Raw genomic sequence first — 26343 nt, 5'->3', positions numbered from 1 at the left:
TATTATTCAACATAGTTTTGGAAGTCCTAGCCATGGCAATCAGAGAAGAAAAAGAAATAAAAGGAATACCAATTGGAAAAGAAGAAGTAAAACTGTCACTGTTTGCAGATGACATGATACTATACATAGAGAATCCTAAAGATACTGCCAGAAAACTACTAGAGCTAATCGATGAATTTGGTAAAGTTGCAGGATGCAAAATTAATGCACAGAAATCTCTTGCATTCCTATACACTAATGATAAAAATTTGAAAGAGAAATTAAGGAAACACTCCCATTTACCATTGCAACAAAAGGAATAAAATACCTAGGAATAAACCTACCTAAGGAGACAAAAGACCTGTATGCAGAAAACTATAAGACACTGATGAAAGAAATTAAAGATGATACCAACAGATGGAGAGATATACCATGTTCTTGGATTGGAAGAATCAATATTATGAAAATGACTATACTACTCAAAGCAATCTACAGATTCAATGCAATCCCTATCAAATTACCAATGGCATTTTTTACAGAACTAGAGCAAAAAGTCTTAAAATTTGTTTGGAGACACAAAAGACCCTGAATAGCCAAAGCAGTCTTGAGGGAAAAAAACGGAGCTGGAGGAATCAGACTCCCTGACTTCAGACTATACTACAAAGCTACAGTAATTAAGACAATATTGTATTGGCAGAAAAACAGAAACATAGATCAATGGAACAAGATAGAAAGCCCAGAGATAAATCCACGGACCTATGGTCAACTAATCTATGACAAAGGAGGCAAGGATATACGGTGGAGAAAAGACAGTCTCTTCAATAAGTGGTGCTGGGAAAACTGGACAGCTACATGTAAAAGAATGAATTTAGAACACTCCCTAACACCATACACAAAGATAAACTCAAAATGGATTCGAGAACTAAATGTAAGACCAGACACTATAAAACTCTTAGAGGAAAACATAGGAAGAACACTCTTTGACATAAATCACAGCAAGAACTTTTTTGATCCACCTCGTAGAGTAATAGAAATAAAACCAAAAATAAACAAATGGGACCTAATGAAACTCAAAAGCTTTTGCACAGCAAAGGAAACCATAAACAAGACGAAAAGACAATCCTCAGAATGGGAGAAAATATTTGCAAACGAATCAACGGACAAAGGATTAATCTTCAAAATATATAAACAGCTCATGCAGCTCAATACTAGAGAAACAAACAACCCAATCCAAAAATGGGCAGAAGAACTAAATAGACATTTCTCCAAAGAAGACATACAGATGGCCAAGAAGCACATGAAAAGCTGTTCAACATCACTAATTATTAGAGAAATGCAAATCAAACAACAATGAGGTATCACCTCACACTAGTTAGAATGGGCATCATCAGAAAATCTACAAACAACAAATGCTGGAGAGGGTGTGGAGAAAAGGGAACCCTCTTGCACTGTTGGTGGGAATGTAAATTGATACAGCCACTATGGAGAACAGTATGGAGGATCCTTAAAAAACTAAAAATAGAATTACCATATGATCCATCAATCCCACTACTGGGCATATACCCAGAGAAAACCATAATTCAAAAAGACATATGTATCCCAATGTTCATTGCAGCACTATTTACAATAGCCAGGTCATGGAAGCAACCTAAATGCCCATCAACAGACGAATGGATAAAGAAGTTGTGGTACATATATACAATGGAATATTACTCAGCCATAAAAAGGAGCGAAATTGAGTCATGTGTTGAGACGTGGATGGATTTAGAGACTATCATACAGAGTGAAGTAAGTCAGAAAGAGAAAAACAAATCTCATATATTAATGCATGTATGTGGAACTTAGAAAAACGGTACAGATGAACCGGTTTGCAGGGCAGAAGTTGAGACACAGATGTAGAGAACAAACGTACGGACACCAAGGGGGGAAAGCCATGGGGGGATGGGGGTGGTGGTGTGCTGAATTGGGCGATTGGGATTGACATGTATACACTGTTGTGTATAAAATTGATGACTAATAAGAACCTGCTGTATAAAAAATAAATAAAATAAAATTCAGAAATTAAAAAAATAAACAATACTCAACTTTCTTTGGGTTATTTTTATGGAAATATGTTAATATAAATGTTTCAGACATTACATGAAATTCCTAAAAATCTTATATGTTCTGTTATAATGTTATAAGTCATAATTCTAGTTATTACTTTAAAATGTATATCTCAGAAATAACAAAAAAAGAAAAGGTGGAGAAAGAGGAACCCTTGTATACTGTTGGTGGGAATGCAAATTGGCATGGCCACTATGGAAAGCAGTATGGAGGTTCCTCAAGAAATTAAAAACAGAACTACCATATATATGATCCATCAGTCCCACTTCCTAGTATGCAGCTGAAGGAAACAAAATCAGTACCTTAAAGAAATATCTGCATTCCCATATTCATAGCAGCATTATTCACAATAGCCAGATATGGAAACAACCTAAGTGTCCATCAATGGGTGAATGAATAAAGACAATGTGGTGTGTGTGTGTGTGTGTGTGTGTGTATATATATATATATATATATATATATATATATATATATATAGACAGAATGGAACATTGTTCAACCATAAAAAAAAAAAGGAAATCTCATCAGTTGCAACAACATGAATGAACCTGGAGGACACTATGTTAAGTGAAACAGACCAGACAGAGAAAGACAAATACTATATGCTATCACTTATATATGGAATCTAAGGGGAAAAAAAAATGGAACTCATAGAAAGGAAGACTATACTGGTGATTGCCAGGGGTTGGGGGGTTAGGGGAAATGGAGATGTTGGTCAAAGGGTACAAACTTTCAGTTACAAGATAAGTTTTGAGGATCTAAGATATAGCATGATGGCTATAGTTAATAATAGAGTATTGTATACTTTAACAGGGACTAACGGTTCTACCAACATACTGAAAATAGACACATTTGGGAAGAATAGGCAGAGAAGAAAAAGAGAAAGAAAAAAAGAGTGGAGAAGAGAGGGAGACAGAGTAAGAGAGAGGAAAAATTAAGAAGCGTCTCCATCACAATAATTTAGAACTAGTAATAGATTACTTTTTCTGGTATTTTCTGGAATTAACGTCGACTCCATCTCTTTCCAGTGAAGAAAATGAACGAAAGGATTTCTGTTATAGTTTCAGCTTCTAGCGTGTGAGACGGAAAACAGCTTAGGACTTAGTCAAAGGATAAGTCAACGCTTAACTTCCCTTTTATCACCATATGCATGTCATTTCACTTCTCTGATGCTAATTTTCTTATCTATAAGACAATGGTGGTCAGAAAATCTGTTATGATTAGCTATCTCATGGGATTCTTATGAAGACCAAATGTAATGTATGGTAACTAACTTGGAAATATTACCTAGGTAATTGTATGATTTAATAAGCAGGTACCTATGTAATTATATACTACATGTATTAGATTTAATAAAGGTCTTTCTGTTAAAACTATGGGGCAAGTTAAATTTACCACATTTAAAAGTAATGGTGATATATTGTTGAGAACAAAACTTGGGTATGAACACGTCATTGCTCATCTGTTGACCCAGATTACAAAGGAATTTGGCTGGTGATGGGAATGCAGGTGGTCTGTGATTACCAGGTCTCTGTGGATGAAGCTGTTTCTCTCCAGGTACTCCATCCCTTCACACACATCTTGACACATGCTCAGCAGCATATCTCTACTAAAATGGCCTTGTCTCTGTCGGAGGAAATTCAAAAGGCATCCCCTTTCCATGAACTCGGTAACGATGTAAATGGGTTTCTGCTGGGTGCATACACCATAAAGCTGTACTAACTTCGGGTGTGTCAGTTTCCTGAGAGGGAAGTCATGCATACACAGAGTTACTGCAGGGAAAGAAACCACCAGGGGTGTTAGCTGGCAAGGGGTCACTTTTTAATACAAAAAGGGGAACCGGAAAAAACATAGAAACTTACATCATTACTTTAGCTTCTTCTATAAAATCTTCCTCACACATGGCACCTTCCCTAATAGCTTTGATGGCTACTTTGTACTGAGCTCGCCACTTGCCAAGCCTTACTACTCCAAAGAGTCCACTCCCCAACTCCCTCATAAAGGTCAGCTCTGAAGGGTTAATCTCCCATTTTTCTGTGAGACAGAGGGGGAAAGTGATAAAATTTAATCAGGAGAATACAGTAGGAATCAGTGAGAAACAAAGAAACTATAACCAAGGTCAATCTAAAACTTACAAGGTAATACAATTACCAACACAGAGCAGACTTGCAACCTGCCCATAAGCGACAGAAGGTGGCTTTCCTCCCTCTGGGGAGGATGGACCCCTTCTCAGCTGTCACAATAAAAGCAAAGTGAACTGAAGAAGGCAAGAAGATGCTGCACAATAGGCTAATAATAATGGAGCTTGAAAGTTAAAGGTACTTTTTTCTTTTTTAAACAAATACTTCCTCCTTTACCATTCCTCCCCCTGAAGTTTTTTTTTTCTTTTTCAATTCCATCAAGTTGGAAAGAGTTTAACCTGTTTAAAAGGCTTTCACCAGTAGCACAAAGACAATCAAGTTGCATGTCTTCTCTATTACCTCCATCTTTACTTTCCTGTGAGTAGCCAACCAAGCCCAGTGAGAAGCAGGAAAGGCTTTGATTTATTTTAGAAGTAACATGGTAATGCTTATTTTTCACTGACGGACAGTTTTCTACCAAATAATGAATAATGATGAAAACAGAAAACCTAGGGTTACTATAGCTATAAGTGTAATCATCTAACATCTCACACGGTAAACTTATATAAAAACAGTTCCGCTATGTGGAATTCTACACATCTAAACTGGTCTTGGGATAACGGGTTCTTTTCAAGGAAAATTTGCCATGCAACTACAAAAGGAGTTACCGTAGCTGAATCCTGCAGTGGTTGGTGCATTCTCCCCCTTTGTGCTAACTGGGTACCGCAGCCTTGTGACAAGTCCTAGAAATCAAAAAGAGTATTACAGTTGAATTCACGTAATCATTCGGCATGGTAAAGCGCTAAACTAGAAACTCACTTACAAAATTCATTCATTCACTTAGTGCTCATCTTCTTTGTGTATATATAGCCCTCTGCTATGTGCCAGCAAAAAATAAAGGAAGGCAGGAAGGAGGATGATCCTACTGTGGTCAAAACCAAGTCTGTGTGCCTGATGCACAGTGAGGCCAAACAAACCAAAATGTCGGAGTCTGGAGCAGAAAAAGGTTTATTGCAGGGCCAAGCAAGGAGGACAGGAGGCTTGTACTCAAAGACCCAAACTCCCCAGTCGCCTTCGACAAGGGGTTTTTAAAGACATCGTTAGGGGAGAGGGTAGTAAGACAAGTGATCAGCTCGTGGACCTTCTTCTGATTGGCCGACGGTAGGTAACAGGGTGATGTTTCAGGAATCTCAATCATCAACCTTCTGGTTCCAACCAGCCTGGGGTCTACCTGCTTGTGGTCAGCATGTAGTCACCATCCTCCACCCGGATGGGGGTCTTAGTTTCTGCAGAGCGACTCAAAGATATGCATCAGATTGTTATCTACATCCCTGCAGGAGGAACTAGGAGTCCTGTGACTCTAATCATTAACTGCTTGAGCCTGCTCTTTGGAGCTTGGGGAAGGCTTAGGAGACTAAAGCCTTTTTTTTTTTTTTTTTTTTTCCAAACAAGAAACGGGAAACACAGAGGAGCTTTTGTACCCAGGAAGGCCCCCACAGGGTCCTGCTTGGTTTCGCTACTCTCTGAGCCGACAATTTCATGTTTTTTAAATATACGTTTTTATTCATTCAACATTTTTTTTTTAAATACAGTGTTTATCAGGCACTATGCTAGCATGGTGTCTTGCAAACACTTTAAAGGATGTTAAAAGGTTTCCAACAATTATTATCAATTATTATTTCATGTTCTTTTCTAGTATGAGATTTGAATTATGAAATGGAATTACAGTAGTCTACTAAAAATTAAAGTAGTTCACCTGACATAACTCAGCATTTGTAATCTTAGCATAAAAATTGGGCTCTACAATATTAACGACTGGGAATAACACAACTACTGGAAATCAGTGAGGCACCTTAAATCCTTTAACTTAAGTTGCTTACAGTACTAAATAAGAAATCCCAGGTATTTCTCCTATAAACACCTGTAGCACTATGTATTTCCTCTAATACAGCATATCTCATAGCAATTTAATATTGTTATGTACTTCTCTGTCTCCCCTACCAGATGGTAAGATGTGGGAGAGACAAGATCAACAGCCATCTAGTTCACCATAGTATGCCTACAGTCCGGCATAGTTCCTGGCATGCAGTAGGCACTTAATACATGTTTCTGAAATGAGTGAATTGAGATAGCATAAAAATTCACACAAGAACAAAAAGAAAGAAATAGGGGAATGTGAATGCTGAAAAAGACTAGAATAAAAGATAAGAAAAAGTTCTTCAGGGGATAAATTGATATGAAATCAGTTCCTCAAATGTTAAACACGGAGTTATTATATGATCCAGCAAATCCATTCCTAGGTTAGTACCCAAAAGAAATGAAACATGTTTCACGCAAAAACTTGTACACAAATGTTCACAGCAGCATTACTCATAATGGCCAAAATGTGGAAACAGCCCAAATGTCCATCAACTGATGAATGATACAAAATGGATAAACAAAATCCACACAATGGATTATTATTCATCAATAAAAAGGAGTGGAGTACTTATATAGGCTACGACATGGAGGAATGTCAAAAATATTATGCTCAAAGAAGCTAGTCACAACAGACTACATATGGTATGATTCCATTTACATGAAATGTCCAGAATAGGCAAATCTGTAGAGATAGAAAGTAGATTAGTGGGTGCCTAGGGCAGGACTGGTGGAAGGGGTTAAGGGGTGACTGCTAATGAGTTCAAGATTTCTTCACGGGGGATGCTGAAAATGACCTCAGATTATGGTGATAGTTGGCACAGCTCTGTAAATATACTAATTTACAGACCACTGAGTTGTACACATCATGTGGGCGAACTTTATGGTGTGTAAATTATATCTCAATAACTGTTCCTATCATTATCTGAGAGACGTGAACAGAGTCACAAATAGCAACAGACTTGGCAAGGGCCTTCGATAAAATTTCAAAAGTTAATTTTCCATAAATTGGGCTGGACACTTGGCTAACCCCTGCTCAGTTACATCTTTGAAGTCAAAGGCTAGAAATCTTTCTATCTCATCCCCTGGCGCTTCCAAGGGCACAAATGTGGTTTCTGGTTTTGTTTTTGATGTTTGGTTTGTTCCCACTCTGGTGGTTAAGTGTAGCAAAGATTTGGGAAGATGGAAGACGTGTCTGGGACACTCTTACGCTAGTCTTTGGAAGCCTCTAACACAGGCCTAAACCTAAGCTGCTCATCTGGCAGCTTCTGTGACAGCTGCGACATAGACATACATTAGATTTTAGTTTGGTACTGTTAAAGAAAAAAAAATATTCAATGACGCTTTTCAAGATGGTCCAGCAGGCTTTATTCAGGACCACTGTGATAGGTATAAGGACCACTGCAATGGGATTTTAAAGTGGGGGAGAGAGATGGGCCAGACTCCGAATACAGCCTGGACAAATGAGAACTCACAGCCCAGGAGAAGGGTGGGGAATCAGTGGATGGAAAATTACTAAAAGAAACATCAACGCAGGGAGGGCTTAGAGTGGTTCCAGCCAAACTAATCGAACAAGGTTCTTGCTGAAGATAAGCCAGGGTACCCAGACATTACCCAGGGGGACGGTGGAAGACGAGGAACCCAACCAGTTATTGAGGGTGATTAGACATCAGATCTCAAGGGTAAGGGGTTCTGGTTAAAGTGATTTAGCCGGGTTACTGCCAAAACTGGATTTTATAAGAAAGTGTACAGATGGGCTCAGGAGATGGTTCGGGAGACTGACTAAAGTTCGGTCAAGCAAAGAATCTTTGTCAGTACCAAGGATGTAAACCTTGTATTGTAAGTGGCAGATGTGAACGTTTGCCACACACGATAAGGATAACTTGTGTTTTAAGGTCAAGACGGGGCTTCTTTAGAGTTATTATTTCTGATTTTTCTTTGTATATATCATTTCCTTAATATGCAGTAATTTTAAATCAATCACATTCTACAATTAACTACAAAATAAACGTGCTCAAGGAAGAATTCATCACAATGTCTAATCATTTTAATCACTACTTTATATTTGAAATAGGTTTTAACAGGTCACTTACCTGCTGCATTGTGCTTATGATATTCAATAATCTCAGGAATTGAACTAAAAGCATGTTTTTCTGCCAGATAATACTTCTTTGGAGATGTCATTGTCTCCTTTATATGATAATGCCTGAAACCTGATGAACCTTCTCTGTAACAAAAATCAGAATGCGTTAGAACCAAGTTGGAATAATGTAACTTCACCCTTAAGATGTTTTCTACCAGGGTCCCTGCATATGGCCCCCTCTATTCTCTACACAAATTTTATTTTTCCCCATGTTCTTCTTAGCTTCACCTTTCAAATTAACAGATGGAAGTTATAAAGTGGTCACTGATAACTGATATTTGGTCCCTTGCATGAGATCGTGAAAGAGAACATTTACCAAAACTCCATTTACCAACAATTAAAAGTCTTAAAATAGCTACTAGCTGGATACCGCTTTTTGTCCCTGCTGTTGGGTGTTGCAAATGTCCAGAAGACCTCTAAAAGTTAATAAACTAGATGTACAAATCATGTACACATTCTATTTTAGATATCTTAGACCTTCCTGAGTCATCTCTTGCGGAAAATCCTTTCCAGAGAACTCTTGCTGCTGTGAAGATAAAGCTCAGACTCCTTGACATGGATGTGACGTGTCTTCCACTTCTGCCTCTCAGGCTTCTCTCTCCTCCCTTCCCCCTGCCCCTCCCATTCTACAGTCCAGCTACAATACACTGTTGTCAGTTCACCAAGTGCTCCCTCACTTCCAGGTCCAGGCAATTTCCTGTGTCAGAAACACATTTCCCTCTCTCCAACTTTTTTTTTTTTTTTTAATTTATTTTTGGCTGTGTTGGGTCTTCGTTTCTGTGCGAGGGCTTTCTCTAGTTGCGGCGAGCGGGGGCCACTCTTCATCGCAGTGTGCGGGCCTCTCACTATCGCGGCCTCTCTTGTTGTGGAGCACAGGCTCCAGACGCACAGGCTCAGTAGTTGTGGCTCACGGGCCCAGTTGCTCTGCGGCATGTGGGATCTTCCCAGACCAGGGCTCGAACCCGTGTCCCCTGCATTGGCAGGCAGATTCTCAACTACTGCGCCACCAGGGAAGCCCTCTCTCCAACTTTTGCCTGCCTCACCCGTCAGGTCTCACATTGGATGTCAGTAGACAACGTTAATGACTAACTCAGATGTGTCTGGGCTATGTACCACCCACCACCACCCCGACACACAAACACACACACACACGTTGCCCTCCCTTCATAGCAGTCACTCACATACACCATCACTGCCTGTTTGCCTGTCTGAAAGAAGCCCTCACTAAGCTACTGGAGGGCTGGGTCTGTGTCTACTTGGCTCAGTGTGGTATCCTTAGTACCTAGCACAGTGCAAAGTAATTATCTGTGGAATGCTGCTAAAGTTTCTGTAGTCATTCAGAACAAATATATATATGGAAAATGAGGAAAATTACTAAATATGAATATAAAAATGGTATAGACTTTAGAAATAAAGTTCAGATTTTTTTAATGCTGAATTGTAGCTTATTTTTTGAAAATTAGGAATCCATATAAACTATATAGGAACTTCATATAAAAACTCTGAATTTAAGCAGAGAGAGAGGGAGAGATTACTTACCCTCCAAACTTTGTATAAAGGGAGACTGTGTACATGCCTGGTTGACTGGAATCTCTTACCATAAAACCACCTTCTTTATCCTAAAATCCAAGAAGAAAATTTTTTTCAATCCAATAACAAATACCAATGCCACAGAGAAGATCCAAGAACCCAATATTATGATTTTATGATTATTATCGTCTGCCGAGAAAATCTGCTTTGGAGAAGTGCAACTTACCAACAGGTAAGTCATCCACGTGACCATCTCCCATCCATGTGACCTTCCACTTCACATTACTGAACCGTGAGATTAGTTAAAGAAAGCACACTCATAATTCCCCACAATCACAACTCTTCACACACACTAGTACGAGACATTTCAACATGACAATCTCTCAGGGCCCTTCCAGAACTAACAGACAAAATTTTGCAATTTCTTTATGTCCTGGACATGTGGGGAAACAGTTACTGAAAAATGTATTTCTTAATGACTGGGTTTCATTTCATACATTTTTCATATTTGCTATAAGCCTTGAATCCCGACTCAATATCATCTTCTATCCATACAGCATTTTTCCTGTAAATACCTCAGTGCTCTTTATAGGAAGATTTTTTTTTAAATCCTTAATTCCCCTGGAAATCGATGTTAAATATCACTCTTTACGAAAGGAGAGACAGAGGCACAAGCAACTTAAGCAGAGAAAACCAAAAGGCAGCAACACGCTGAATGACCAAAAGCTAAATCCTCATCAGGTTCTTAGCCTAAGAGCAAGAAACAGAAGCTGGGAACCTCAAATACCTCTCCACCAATAATGCCACAGTCAATCTCTAGCACTGAAATTGCTTTAAAATAAAAGTGTGTTTAACAGATTAAAATAAAATAAATTTTCTTCTTATTCCTAGGGAAGACAATGGAATGAAATAAAGGCCCACAAATAAATCTGATAAGAACAATTAGGGACAATGATCCTAACAGTTAATCGATCAATAAAACATCTTTATTGAACATTAGTCTGTTTTAATATGTTCTAATATGCGGATCTACTCAGTCCTCAAAACAGTCCTATGAGGTAGGCACTATTGTTATGTCCTTGCCTGTTTACTTTACAGGTAAGGAAATAGGACACAGAAAAGTTGGACATTTGCCCCAAGTCAAACAGCTAGTAAGTAGCAGAGCCAGGGTTTGGACCCCAGGCCTTCTAGCTACCCACTTCCCTAGAGCTGCCTCTCATTGTGAGGTCACCAGGGAGGCGTGTAAGAATCCTGTAGAGGGGGAGGGGCAGGGAGAGGTGACGTGTCATCTGAATCAAGCAAAGTCACCTGCTATTGCTCTCGTAACATAAACTACAGAAAGAAGTGTCCAACTAAACCTCCACTGTGGGTACTAAGCAGGAGATAAAATGAGAAAGCACAGGTTTAAAAGACTGGGAGCAATTACTAAATAGAATAACTAGATCATAAATGCAGAGAACTATAGAGGTCATCTTCTAATCCAACCTCTCTGTCTTACAGATGCAAAAAACACTAGAAAAGTCACAGCTAGACTCAGGTGGTCTCCTTATTAAGTCCACTTAGTTTCCTCTATAGCAGATTTCATCCTTCCACTTTATTTCTTTGTAAAGTGTAAGAATTTTAGCACATTTCTAAAGGCAACTAAATATTGTGTTAAAACTTAATTCATAAAAGATAGCACGTAACACTGATGTGAACTATTTTAAAAGAGAACTTCAAGCAAAAAGGAAAAACACATGTAAGTACTAATATCAAGGTAGCAAATAATAAATCAGTAAGAAACAGTAAAGAAAATGTTGCCCGTGTATAGCTATTACCTGTTGTTATGAGTTTAATTGTTTCCCCCTCAAAAAACATACTTTGGAGTTCTAACCCCTGGTACTTCAGAATGTGACCTTCTGTGGAGATTTACAGAGGGAATCAAGTGAAAATGAGGTCATGGGGTGGGGGTGGGGGGCTAATCCTATATGACTGGAGTCCTTATAAAAGGGAAATTTGGACACAGAGCCAGGCATGCATCGAGGGAAGAACCACGGGGAGAAAAGGAGAGGGGCCTGGGACAGATCCCTCCCTCACAGCCCCCAGAAGGAGCCACGCCCACTGACATCTGGATTGCAGGCTTCTAACCTCTAGGTCCATGAAACAACAAACTTCTGCTGTTTAAGCCACTCAGTCTGTGGTACTTTGTTACAGCAGCCCCAGGAAACTAATAGAGCAGTCTTCACTTTTAAACGATTTCAAAAAACCAAAACTTGTACTTACGTCATAGTATTTTTGGGGCTTCAGAAACAGAGGTAGGTGGAATTACTCATCAGGGATTCGTTACAATTGATTTTGTGCTGAAACCAAACCCACAAGACAAGTACAAACACTTACTTCACTTCTAAGGAGTTGCTCTGCTTTGCTTCTATTCATATTTCTGCAATACCATCTGAACAGAAAAAGATATGTTTAAGGCCTCAGGTTTTTAAAATTGTTCTTTTTTCTTTTTAGGATTAGCACGGTATTGATAATATTACTCATCAATAACAAACAATAAATAAGAACAAGACCTCATTCATAATCTCAATAATATAGACAACCACTAGTAGCATTTGGATACACATACATGCAGACATTTTCTACCCATGTTTTTATGAAGACACATATGTACGCCGACATTCTTATTTTCTTTATTAAAGTGAGGTCAAGCTACACTTGCTATATCAGAACCTGAATTGTTCATATAACGGTATATGATACACACCTTTGCAAAGCGATGTAGTCCTGCGCGTCACAGTCTGTATGTGCCATTAATGAAGAATATGTAAGCTATTCTTCATTATTTAACATAAAAATCATTTCCGATTTTTAACTATTATAATAATAGCAAGAATGAATTTTACCCCACTGACTCAAATACGCAGGAAATGTCACCACGTTATTGTCTTGGATTCCAATTAAATCTAATCCCAAGCCCCCATCCCACCAATAGGCAGTAGATTTCATCTCAAATCATCATGAAGCCTCCCCTGCAAATTTCACGAAGGTCCCAAGTATTGAAAGAAACAGAGCAAAACAGAAGAGCAGGCCTCCTGGGTCTTCCAGACTTACTGGTTCCAGCACAGCCCTGACCCCTGGCAGCCCTCCGAAGGTCTACTGTAGGAATCCCGCCAGGGCCAAGCAGTGGCACCTGCCCTCCCACCACTCTGTGCCAAGCCCCTGCATATCGGTGCCCCTGCTTAACCCTTGAGAAATCTTTCCTAAGGAAAGATGGATACTGCCATCTCCCACCTCATCCTCAGAGGTACTCCCTCTCCCTGCTTCCCCCAGCCCATGCTCTCCAGGGGGTTATGAGCAAGTTGGCCAAAGAAGATGAACTCAGACTGTCGGCTTTAAACTTGGGTTTTTGTTTTGTTTTGTGTGGTTTGTTCTAGATGGACTTTAGTGGGCAGAGAACCCTCTATCACAGTCCTATTTCCCATGTTATGAATTCCAATGTTATGAAACCAGCTTGGCCCCTCTAAACCCGTGAAGTTTCCACCACTGCCTCAGCCTTTTATAAAAGAAACAGCACCTGCTTTTGGCCCAGCAAACACCCCGAGACAAGCGAATACAAAGGCCTTCCCTGACTGAGGAAGGGAAAAATACAAAGAAAAAAATACAAGATCATTTTTGGTCTGGATTCTTTTATGCAGTTGGAGTGGACAAACACAAATTATAATCTCAACACAAGCCAAAAACACAATTTACACACAAGCCAAAAGCTCCAATTTTATTTGGAGCCTGAAGTGATTAACCAGGTCTCAGGATTGTGGGTATTAAGATCTCATTGTTGTGGACCCCACTTTATGAACTGAGACCAAGTTCAACAAAATTGCAAATTTAAATTCTGATCAATTTCTGAATGCAACTGAGAAATAAAATAAATGAGGAGAACAGAAAGGATTCTGTCCCTAAAGCTTTCCCATTGATAGGAGAAATATTTGTCAGGATACCAAAAACAATCATAAAAGTTAATTAGAAAAGGTAGCTGCAGCTCTCATTATGCATTATAAACCAACAGGACCTGAAAGATTGAAAAACAAATTCTCTTTATTAATCACAGGAGATCCAAGCCCACATCTTCACAGTGAGAGTAAGCGATGGAGGTTCAGGCTCACGTTCAGATGCAAGAAATCAGTAAAGCTAGATTGTGGCTCTCAAGAGAAATTCGATATAAGATACTCAGAGAAAGAAAAAGGTCCTTTCCTCACTTGGTATATTCAAGCTCCTGGGAAGGGATAAAAGAAATAAGGAAAGAAAAAAAAAAAATCCACAGCACAAATCCTATTCTAAGTGGTCATTTGTATGGTATTTGCAGTTTCCCCAGAAAGGATGTTTTCCTCCCTAGGATATAAACTCAGACCCTGAAGGGTATGTTGAAGAAAGGAAAGGAGGAAGGAGTGATGAACAAATCAAAAGATAAGTCATCTCGTGGTGAGTATTTCCTAACGGTTCTCTGTGGCTTCTCTTCCTCTTCCATGATACCTATCACCAGGCAAGGAGGGAAAGACAAGAGTGGCTCTGCTGAACGCATCCTGTCGGGAAGAACGATGCACACGTGGTGAGCCGGAGAGCTGCCGCCCAGACGCCAGCCCGCATGTGTCACCCACGAGCCCGGCACAGAAATGCCTGTTGGAGGTTAGTTAGCTTCCCCTGATGAAGGAACTATATACTTCTAGAAAGAATGTCCAGGATTTGTAAGTAACTTGTCATTCCATTCTTAGGTATCAAAACCCTAATGGGAATGAGGGTTTCAGATTGGCTAGTCACTTCAAACACGCCAGAGGGACAGGACTTCACAGTGCTGTCTGAATAGAGGGGAAAGCAGCTTTGGGGACAACCTTCTGGAAAGCATGGATCCTGGCCAAGCTTCTTGGAGAGGGTGGGTTGGGTAAATTAGAAAAAGGAGGCAACAGGTATAAACTAACAAAAAACTGAAAACAACCAACCAACCAACCAACGAGCTATATAATCTTTGCCGGTTCTCACTTTGGCCCTTGCCTCCTGGATCACCCACGCAAAGTCTTGTCCTAGACTTTTCCTGTTCTAAGGGTCCTTGCATTCCTGTCACCTTCTTCCTTTAACATGCGTCTATCAAGAACATCTTACTGGGGCTTCCCTGGTGGTGCAGTGGTTGAGAATCCGCCTGCCAATGCAGGGGACACGGATTCGAGCCCTGGTCTGGGAAGATCCCACATGCCGCGGAGCAACTGGGCCCATGAGCCACAATTACTGAGCCTGCGCGACTGGAGCCTGTGCTCCGCAACAAGAGAGGCCGCGATAGTGAGAGGCCTGCGCACCGCGATGAAGAGTGGCCCCCGCTTGCCGCGACTGGAGAAAGCCCTCGCACAGGAACTAAGACCCAACACAGCCATAAATAAATAAATAAATAAATAAATTAAAAAAAAAAAAAAAGAACAGCTTACTGACCACCACAACGAGCCCAGTTTCTTTCCTGCAGCACTTCCGATGGTCCTGTCCCCCCTCCAACTGGGACCTGGGTGTGGAGGTGGGAACTAGGGTACTGACGGCCCTGGGAGCTGCAGGCTGCCAGTCCTGAGCCCAGCCCAGTGGACAGTCATTGCCCAGACTCCTCCTGCCCCGAAACAAACAGCATAAGGGCTCTTGATTCAGCAGCTGGCAAAAGGCTTTTTAACCCTGGAGACATTTAAGACGTGTTACAGGATGGGCTTTAGCAAAATCCAACACCAACGGTGGAGTGGAAAGACAGCAGGAGTGACTGTCAGCACTGAGAACAGGTTTTTCCTTCCTCATCCAGCCAGGGCTGGCACCACGCCACGTGGAATCCCCACTCCCTGGGCAGCTGGCTGAGGGGACTCCCACAGCAAGTTCACTTGCTCATGCCGAGGTGGAGTCAGGCACCCAAACATTGCATGGCAATGAATCATAAACTTCCTAAAACCCTTATTTGTAATCCCATGAGTCATAAGGGGAGTTCTCACATTTAGATAAGGATTATCTGGTTTCCAAGCACATCCCTCCTGAAATCACCAGTTACTTCTCGGTCAGATCCCTTTAAAATCAGGTCCAAGCTTTTACCTTTTAGCATCTTCCCTAATTCTAAGGATTTACTCTATTTTCCTAAAATGCATTCAAGAACAAAACCACTATTTTAGTTACATGCTTTGTATACCCTCACCTACTTCTTTTTTTTTTTAATTTTTTTATTTTATTTATTTATTTATTTTTGGCTGTGTTGGGTCTTCGTTTCTGTGCGAGGGCTTCCTCTAGTTGCGGCAAGCGGGGGCCACTCTTCATCGCAGTGCGCAGGCCTCTCATTATCGCGGCCTCTCTTGTTGCGGAGAACAGGCTCCAGACGCGCAGGCTAAGTAGTTGTGGCTCACGGGCCTAGTTGCTCCGCGGCATGTGGGATCTTCCCAGACCAGGACTCGAACCCGTGTCCCCTGCATTGGCAGGCAGACTCTCAACCACTGCGCCACCAGGGAAGCCCTCCCTCACCTACTTCTAAAACAACTTTGAGGGGGTCACACCACCGAGTGCTATGACTTTTGAATCTGTTAATCCTTTTCTAGACTTTTAAGGTACACTCACATTACAGGAAGTAACATGGACAGAGGAAACAGCTTTGTGTTGGTGGTGGTGGTGACAGTGTTGTTTTTAAAGAAGTGAATGAAGCGTCAATACACCACCTCAGAATGACCACAAAAGGCTCATATATATTTGGTATATATGAGCCTCTCACTAAAACCTGGCCATGCACTGCTAGTGAGCATATAAACAGCAGCCCATTGTTTTCTCTGAAAAGTAATTTCACAGCATGATTAGGAGTCTTAAGAAGTTCATAGCTAGCCTTTAGCTCAGTACGTAGATTTTTAGAGATCTAGTTTAAGACAATAAGCAGGAAGAGGTATCCCAGTATTTTTACATAGTAAAGATGCCTAAACAACATAATGCCACACAAATAAGGAAATGATTATATAAATTATTGCACATCCATGTGCCATATGTCTGGTTGTACCCCTTAAGGCCTCGCACAGTGCCTGATACACGCTAAGGTCTCAGTAAACATTTGAAGAATTCACGACTGAATGAAATATAATGCAATTATTAAAATGTTTTCGAAGTACATTTAATGGCATGAGGAAATACTCACACTCATAATATACTGTTAAGTGAATTAAACAGGATATAAAACAGTATATACAGCATGATTCTAAAGATTGAAAGGAAATACATGAATGTTGACAGAGGTCAACTCTAGTTGATTTCTGAATAATTTCTCTTTTTTTTTTTTTTAATAGTTTTTAATACTTTATTTATTTATTTTATTTATTTATTCATGACTGTGTTGGGTCTCTTAGTTTTCGTGTGAGGGCTTTCTCTAGTTGCGGCAAGTGGGGGCCACTCTTCATCGCGGTGCGGGGGCCGCTCTTCATCGCGGTGCGCGGGCCTTTCACTATCGCGGCCCCTCCCATTGCGGGGCACAGGCTCCAGACGCGCAGGCTCAGTAGTTGTGGCTCACGGGCCCACTTGCTCTGTGGCATGTGGGATCTTCCCAGACCAGGGCTCGAACCCGTGTCCCCTGCATTGGCAGGCAGATTCTCAGCCACTGCGCCACCAGGGAAGCCCTGAATAATTTCTCTTACTAACATTTTTCGTATTTTCAAAGAATTTTAAAACAATAATCACATATTGTTATTATAGTTAGAAAAAAGAAACAATCAAATGTTTTTTTAAAGGCCACTCTGGGAAACTGTATTTTGATTTCTTGAATGAATGAACAATGAGCTGTATTTCAAAGTCAGCTAAAGCTATGATTCGTTTAAAATCAATTCAATTATATTCACCTCTGTAATTCTATTCACACATAGTACCTTCAGGTAAAGTGTATTATAGAAACTAATTCTCACAATGTCTATTTACCATCCTAGACAACTAAGTTAAGGATAAGTTAGTACATCCTTCTAAAGATAATGAAAGATAACCATTAATCTCCAAAATGTCTTACATAATTAGGAAAATAAAAACATTTTCTAGTTCTCCACATTCACAAAATAACCTTTTACTTACTCATATTGATCTAAGTTGTTTGATTTCTTTCCTGTCACGTAATTACTTGGGATATATCCTTCACTCCTAGAAATAAGAAAAGTACTTTAGATAAACTGAAATTATTTTACTGAGAGAGCACTAAAAGAAAAATTACTGCCTTTCCGGAATAAAGTATAAAATTGCCTAAAGCTTATAAGAAAGACTAGCTGACCCCCAATAAATAAATATAGCTATAGTATTTGATGCTTTACAAAGGACTTCCTCATTTGATCCTTACAAAAATTCTGAGGTAGGCAGGCATTACTGTACCCACTTTTTGGTGGGGAAACTAAGGCTTAGAAAGGTTGAGAGACTTTCTCAAGGTCTCAAAGCTGGCCAGCAACAGGGCCATAACTTGAATTCTGAACTTGTGACTAGGTTCAGAGCCCTTCCTAATATTCCATGTTGCTTCTTTTGAATTCACAATTTCTTGGGATGTTTTAAAGAAACCACTACTTCAGAAAAGTTGAAGTGTTGGATAAAAACACCCATCACTCCAATACCTCAACAGTCTGTGTAGTGCATTGTTTCACAGAGGGTAATGCCTGACATCCACACCAGTATCATCAGGTCACTTGTTAAAAAGGCAAATTCCGGGACTTCCCTGGCAATCCAGTGGTTAAGGCTCTGTGCTTCCAAGGCACTGGGTGCGGGTTCGATCCCTGGTCAGGGAATTGAGATCCTGCAAGCCGCGTGGTGCACAACCAAAAAAAAAGCAAATTCCTGGGTCATACCCCAAGAGATCTGAACTGAGAAGGCCTATGTGGGCCTATGGAATCTTTGATTTTACCCCAGATGACTCCTATCTCCTACGCACATTACAGTTTAAGGAGTAATCATATCAGGTAAAATCTTGGTTGGAGCCAAGAATTTCGGCATAAGAGAGATACATGTATAAAATTTCTAAGTTGAGTAAAAACCTTGTAATCTTAAATTTGAATTTGAACTATTAGTAAGAACTCATAACACACACACACACACACACACACACACACACACACACACACACACACACACCAGTGCATATATGTAGCTCTGTTGCACGGAGAAAGGTCTAGAAGCAACCACAATCCAGCAGCAATTAGAATCCAAGCACCCAACTGTTGTCTCTAAATATTGCTTCTTACTACAAGGAGCCAGAACTCCTTGGGGAAATGGCAAATTGCAGGTTCATCAATACAAGATGAACGTGAGCTATTTTATTTTATTCAGAAAGCAGGGAAGCTGAGAAACACTAAAAGCATCCCCAATCAAAAATAGCTACCACTGACCCACGATGGGACAACTCAAGCAAAAAGAATGATGACTGCAATAGACTGAAACCAAATATATAAGCATCTATAATAGCACAAAACATTATTGGTTACCATTGTTATCAACAGAGGAAGCTTGGTCATCAACTCATTATTCTGAAAAGTTGGTAAAAGATAAGAATCCAAAATGTATCTTGCCTTTCCTGCATGAACTAAATGAACTGGTTCATGAGGCAGTTCTTCTTTAGAGATTTAATAAATGCAGATGGAATGACAGAATTAGAAAAATCACCATTTTGCTATCCCTAATGAAATAATGGATCTGAGCAATAATCATCAATGGATGCCAAAATCATTAGGTGAAACATTGATAAAGAACTTTATGATGGAGGGATAATGTTGACACCTGAACCAATGAGTAATCCTGGCATCATCAGAAGCGGAACAACCAGATACACAGGACACAGATACATATTAAATGACACCATGTGGAAGCAAACAGCTTAATCTAGATTGTGGCTCATTTCATAGAGAGAATAACCTGGTTTTATCAATAAATCAAAAATGAGAAAAAAAAAAAAGGCTAGGGATTGTTATAGAATAAAAGAAAGACGTGAGACCTATCAGCCAAAATGCAATGTGTGGACCTTGTTTTAACCTTGATTAAACTGTAAAATACAGATTAGAGCTAATCAAGGGAAACCAGAATTACAGAGTTGGTACTATCCTTCCACCTGGGCCAGAGGGCCCCTGCTCTGACCCCACACTTTTGAGAGGATGTTAAAGCCCATGATCCCTCAGCCCTCCTCTGGACCATCATCTGCATAACTAGGGCCCCAGAATTCTCTGCCCACTACCAAGCCCTACATGGGCCTTTCCAATGGGTTTCATCCTTTGGAAAGCAAATGATGCTGATTGTGTGCACCCACTCCAGCCCAGGTCCAAGGAGTGACCAAGTTGCAGGGTGGCTTTTGCAAATCATGTGGACAGAGTTTGGAGGTACGGCTGGGAGATTCACATGGTACGTGTGAGATGGAGCCCAGGGCAGAAGGGAAGAGAGAAGGGAGACACCCCAGGGAGCTGGCCCTCTGTGCACTATCACATTCTGGCATGGAACTCCAATCCAAACCTTGCCTTCCTTGTCATTTTGAAGGTATGTTTGTCAAGCTGGAGGATAAATTATATCTTATTTACCAGTTAGCTTGACTTATAACTTCTAAATATTTAAACATATGATATCTGGGCTTCTATTTGTACTCTTCTTCTAGTCCTGAAAATGTTGCGGGAAAGCCTACAGATGATGTTTTTTAACTTATTCTTAAGTACCATAATGACACAGCAGTTGTTTAAAAAAATCTTTAGCGGTTAGACTTAGGGGTGAAATGACATGATGATTTGAATTTAGTTTTAAATACTTGAGAAAAAACAGTTGGGAAGATTTTACAGTCAAGACTGGCCAAATGTTGGTAATTTCTGAAGTCAAGTGACAAGAGGCTCCATTATACTATCATGTACTTTTTGGATATCTGAAAATGTCTATAATAAAAAATAAAAATCAATCTTCTACAGTGTTTGGCAAAAAAAAAGCAGTGATGACCTTCTTGTAAACATAGATTAAAAGGTTTCCAAAAAGGTAATGATGCACAGCAAACCAGCACTCAGGAGATCTACCACTGCTGAGAAGTGAACAGAAGACACGGACCCTGCCCAAACCAGGGGCTTCCACTGCTTCTCCAGAAGTGACCTGAGGAACAGAGAACTGGAACTGGGGGTGGGACAGGAGGTGAGAAAGCAGACTTGGAGGGCGGACATGCTCTAACCAGGCAGGACAAAAGAGTCCTCCTCTTCCTACCCACAGGAACTCAGAATATAAACAGGATTATATTTCAGAGGTAAGCACAGGACACAGAGCTTTCTTAACGAAGCCTAAGACTCATCCCCTATGTTTATCCACATTTACCCATTATTTACTAATAATAAGGTTGAAAGGACTATTCTCTTTAAATCCTAAATTATTTTGTATAAATAATGTTTGTTTTTAAATTTCTTGAATGTATGTATTTTAGACATAGACACATATGCACATACATATAGACAGAAAGACAGACACACACACACATACACATTCTCTCTCTCTTAGACAAATCTAAGATTACTTTATCTTGGGGGTGGGGTGCGGGGGGAAGGGACCTAAAATGTAATTTCCCCCAAGATCAAACAATCCAATTAGACATATAATGGATGAGAAAGAGACCGGTGTAATGGATTCTAATTTCTGGAAAGGAGTGGTTGATTCATTTATATTTATTGAGTCACTACTAAGAATACATTGTGTTACTGCAAAGTAATAACATATATTTTCATTTATGGCCGCTGAACTAGTCTCATTACATAACAGTCACAGGTTATCCTCTTCTCACTCAGTATTTAACTCCCAGCCACCCACTGTGTATCACCCACAGAGAGGGAATACCTACCCATATTTATCTCTTGCTCTCCACCAATGAACATCATTCTTTTCCAAGATGATATACTCCTGGCCTCTCTCTAATCTGAGATCATGTGCTTCTGTCGCTTGGAAATCATACATGGCTACAACTATCTCTTCACTATTACCTTCTTCTTCAGGTGGAATTGGTGGGGGAGGCCTTCGCTAAGAAAAGGAGGTAACATATAAAAGTTTAGTCTTCTGTTTGAAACTGGGTGTGCAGTAAAACACCAAGCAATGCGCACGTCCCCACAGTATAAAGTCTGCTGTAGATAATCTGGTGAACCTGCACCATGAGTTTGATGATATTGATGCTACTGGACCTCTCATGGGTTTCAGAAGCTAGGACAAGAGCAAAAGCTGTCTTTAAACATCAAACGGCTTCTGCTCAGTGTCAGGACTAGCTTTCCAGGGAGAGGCAAGGGTAACGTGAGTAGAAACCAGGAGGACTAAAGGCAGACCCACCACTTAATGGCCTTCAGTGGGGAAAAGCAGAACTACTTCTGTCAGGTCTCCTCCCACTCAAAGGAATCTGCACTGCTTTGTGCCTGCTGTGTGCAAGTCAAATCACAATAAGGTACTCTTAGTACCTAGCTAGCATACTGTTTCTCATTTTTTTTTAATTGAAGTATAGCTGATTTACAATGTGTTAGTTTCTCATGTACAGCCAAGTGATTCAGTATATATTCTTTTACATATTGTTTTTCATTATGGTGTATTACAGGATATTGAATATAGTTCCCTGTGCTATACAGTAGGACCTTGTTGTTTATCTATTTTATATATAGTAGTTTATATCTGCTAATCCCAAACTCCTAATTTATCCCCCTCCCTCTCTGGTAACCATAAGTTTGTTTTCTACATCTGTGAGTCTGTTTCTGTTTTGTAAATAAGTTCATCTGTAGTCTCATTTATTCTTAATACTAATCCCATGAAGTAGAGTATATCATTTCCATTTTACAACTGAGGAAACAATGGCTGAAGTATCCCACCCAAAGTCACCCATCTCAGATTCATGCTGGATCAGGTTCCTCCTGAGTGCAAAGTACATGTGTTTTCTACCATACTCCACTATTCACAGTCACTCCTTTGTCATAATACTGGGGTCTTAAGACTGAAATATTCCCTTAAAGTCCCATGTCTCTTGTATAATTCTCGAAGCCAAAATACAGGCAGAATGCCAGATGATAATATCTGATACAATTAAATTGATATTATTTGACACCAAAAAAGAAACAAATCAAGTGAGCCATAGTCTATTCATTTCCGACGTGACCCTTGCAGGGAGCAGCACCACAGGAATGAACATAAACATACTTAATAAACTGCAGATGTTTCCAAATGTTAAAGACCAGCTTACCTTCTTTGTTTCCGGTGCTGGTGCTCGAGGTAGTGCTTTTCTTACACCTGAAAATGACAACGACAAAAATAGGTCAAAATGCCATCTACCAATGATTGATAGTTTTAAGGAAAAGTAAAAATGAACCCATAACAGGAAGTCCACTCAGACTCTCTCACTCTGGTGCATTTTGCTTGTAATACTACTTTAGAACAGATTTTTTAAAATGCTATTAAAGCCGGTTTGTATTTCTGCCTTCTTGAACAGACTGTAAATGCCGCAGGGATTGGGGCCGTGTCTTGTTCACTGTAAACAAATGGGACTACCTCAGAACCAAAAAGCTTCTGCTCAGCAGAGGAAACCATCAACAAAATGAAAAGGCAACCAACAGAAGGGGAGAAAATATTTGCAACCCACATATCTGAGAAGGAGTTAACATCCAAAATATACAAGGAATTCATACAACTCAATAGTTAAAACAAATAATAATAATAACTCAATTAAAAGTGGACAAAGGACCTAAACAGACACTTTTTTTAAAGACATACAAATGGCCAATAGGTACCTTAAAAGGTGCTCGACATAACTAATCATTAGGGAAATGCAAGTCAAACCACAATAAGATACCACCTTATACATATTAGGGTAACAATTCTAAAAACCACACATGATAACAAATGCTGGTAAGGATGTGGAGAAAAGGGGACCCTTGTGCACTGCTTGTGGGAATGTAAATTGATGCAGCCACTATGGAAAATAATATAGAGGTTCCCCCCAAAATTAAAAATACAACTACCATATGATCCAGCAATCCCACTTCTGGGTATATACACAAAAGAAACAAAATCAATACCTTAAAGAGATATCTGCACTCCCATGTTCATGGTAGCATTATTCACAATAGCCAAGGTATAGAAACCACCTAAGCATCCATCAACAGATGACTAGATAAAGAAAATGTGGCATATACATATAGAGAATGGAATATTATTCAGCCTTAGAAAAAGAAGGAAATCCTGTCATTTGTGACAACATGGATAAAGTTGGAGGGCATTATGCTAAGTGAAATAAGCCAGACAAAGAAGGACAAGTACCACATGGTATCACTTACATGGGGAAGCTTAAAAAAAAAAAAAAAAGTCAAACTCATAGAAATAGAGAGTAGAAAAATGGTTGCCAGGGGATGGGGGGTGGAGGAAATAGAGATGTTAGTAAAAGGGTAAAAGCTTTCAGTTATAAGATGAATAAGGTATGTTAATTACAACTCAATTAAAATATATAGAGAGCAGGAAAAAAAGATAAATAAGGTCTGAGGATCTAACGTATAACATGGTGACTATAGTTGATAGCACTGTGGTGTATAACTGAAGTTTACCAAGAGAGTAGAACTTAAATGTTTTCACACACACACACACACACACACACAAAGGTAAACATGCAAGGTGATGGATGTGTTTATTAACTCAATGGGAGGAACCCTTTCCAATGGATAGGTAAGTATATCCAGTCATCTCATTGTAAAAATTAAATATGTTACAATTTTGTTAATTATACCTCAGTAAAGCTTAAAAAAAAGAGAAAAGCTGCTGATGGTGCTACATTAGGCTCACACTTTTAACAGAGTAATTTTTAGTAGGCTTTCATATTGTGATAAAAATTCCCAAAAACAGACCTTCTGATTCCATGAGATGGCCCTACTGCTAACTAAATAAAATTATTCTTACAAAAATACACCTACCCTACATTTACACTGTGCTAGAAAGTGTGAAGGCCATATTTAACCAACATCAAAATCAAAATCATGTCACTTTCTCCCAATAATACCAACAGTATGTACATCCTGAACACAATATAACTACAGAATAAAATTAATACTTACTACTCTCAAACAGATTATATCTTTCACATCCAGGTGCTAGTTTTTCAGTTTGTCTGCAACACTGATAACTTCCGTCTGCCCAAAATTTAGGATGATATTTAATCATAATATTATTGTTGTTCTTTATTTCTGTAATTCATAGACACATTAAATGATGAGTGAAATAAAACAGAGATAACAGAATGTTTCCTGTTGATCATTCTTTCTCAAATACTATGTTTATTATGAGGAAACCCTCATAACATATAATCCAGCATTCAGAAAATCCATAGAGTCCTCTTTCACCTCTTTTTTTGGTGAGGCACCCTTGTTAACAGAAGTGACCTCTGCTACACCATGATGGATAAACACAAAAGTCAGCCCACCACCATTTTGTTCTGCAGAAAAAGCGATGAGGATTATGCAGGTCAAATCATTGATTAGTATACTTTACATACAAGTCAATTCATCCACATCAAATGTTGACTACATAGGCAATTTCTTAGAAAATACCAAATCCTGTTACCATAAAAGCCCGGTGCTTAGTCACCTCCAAATGTATTACACATTAAATGAAAGCACGTTCTTCTTAAAAACTATGTATATGCTACTAGAAGGAACCAGATTATAAAAAAGGAAGTTAACTTCAACATGTGTCACTTACAGTAACAGAGAATGTTCTTGGAGAAACACTTACTGTAGATTAAAAGATTATAAACGCAAGATACACTAGCCGTATCTCTGTCTTAGTGACAACAATGTTATATTCTGAAATTATGTACAGATTAATATTTTATTATATGAGTTTTACCTTCTTTTAACTTCTTCACCCACCGGTCCCTGCTTTGTGCACTAGGTGCAAAAATGTAAAGTGTGTTAGCATCGTGCACAACCTGAAATAAGACAAAAGATGGAACAGGTGAGAAAAGCTTAGACACAGCACGCTTGCCTAGCACAGAGCCCTTGGTACCACAGGCAACAATAAAGGATTCTGAAATGATTGACCAAAAGTCAATTACTTCCGATCCAAAGAACATACATTCCCTTCTTACAAAAGCACATCTATTTCTTCATGTCTCCATCCAGTGGGATACACATTTTACAAAGGACTGTGCTTTTACAGAAAAAAAATATATACAGAGGCCAGGATGCTTTGCCAATCTGGTTATTTCTTGCGATCTAATTAACTAAGGTTCCTTAAGTAAACTTGGTATAACAGGGACTATTCCAATCGAATATTTTTCTGAATAATATTTGAGATGAATGGACTACTCTTTCAACATCACTCCTATACCTTCCTTTTGCCATTATAAATAACTGCAGTAGGTATCTTAATTAATCACTGACCACCCCAACTCTATACTTTGTGCTTTACAGACATTAACTCAACTAATCCTACCATCAAGGTATTAGTATTTCCATTTTACAGAGGAGGAGACTAAGGCCTATCCAAGACACCCCAATTCTAGATAACTCCCAGAGGCACTATTCACATAGAATGCACTGCAAATGG

At 39.5% G+C, this 26343-nt stretch overlaps 1 protein-coding gene across 3 annotated transcripts in view; it reads right to left on the bottom strand.

Annotated features, from left to right (window-relative positions):
- TEC (tec protein tyrosine kinase) overlaps positions 1–26343 on the bottom strand; it is a 143917-nt gene that overhangs the window by 11212 nt on the left and 106362 nt on the right. For all 3 annotated transcript variants that reach the window (XM_057547443.1, XM_007180765.2, XM_057547444.1), the window contains exons 4-14: positions 25642–25723; positions 24852–24980; positions 22994–23040; positions 21623–21798; positions 17872–17937; positions 12172–12226; positions 9805–9884; positions 8216–8349; positions 4874–4948; positions 3948–4119; positions 3610–3826 (exon numbers count right to left, since the gene is read on the bottom strand). In XM_057547443.1, the coding sequence (XP_057403426.1) occupies positions 3610–3826; positions 3948–4119; positions 4874–4948; positions 8216–8349; positions 9805–9884; positions 12172–12226; positions 17872–17937; positions 21623–21798; positions 22994–23040; positions 24852–24980; positions 25642–25723 (1233 nt within the window). The remainder of the gene's footprint in view (positions 1–3609; positions 3827–3947; positions 4120–4873; positions 4949–8215; positions 8350–9804; positions 9885–12171; positions 12227–17871; positions 17938–21622; positions 21799–22993; positions 23041–24851; positions 24981–25641; positions 25724–26343) is intronic.

The sequence above is a fragment of the Balaenoptera acutorostrata genome, chromosome 5 (assembly GCF_949987535.1).
Source record: "Balaenoptera acutorostrata chromosome 5, mBalAcu1.1, whole genome shotgun sequence".
In the NCBI taxonomy this organism is placed as follows: Eukaryota; Metazoa; Chordata; class Mammalia; order Artiodactyla; family Balaenopteridae; genus Balaenoptera; species Balaenoptera acutorostrata.
This window is presented reverse-complemented; position numbering and strand designations above follow the sequence as displayed.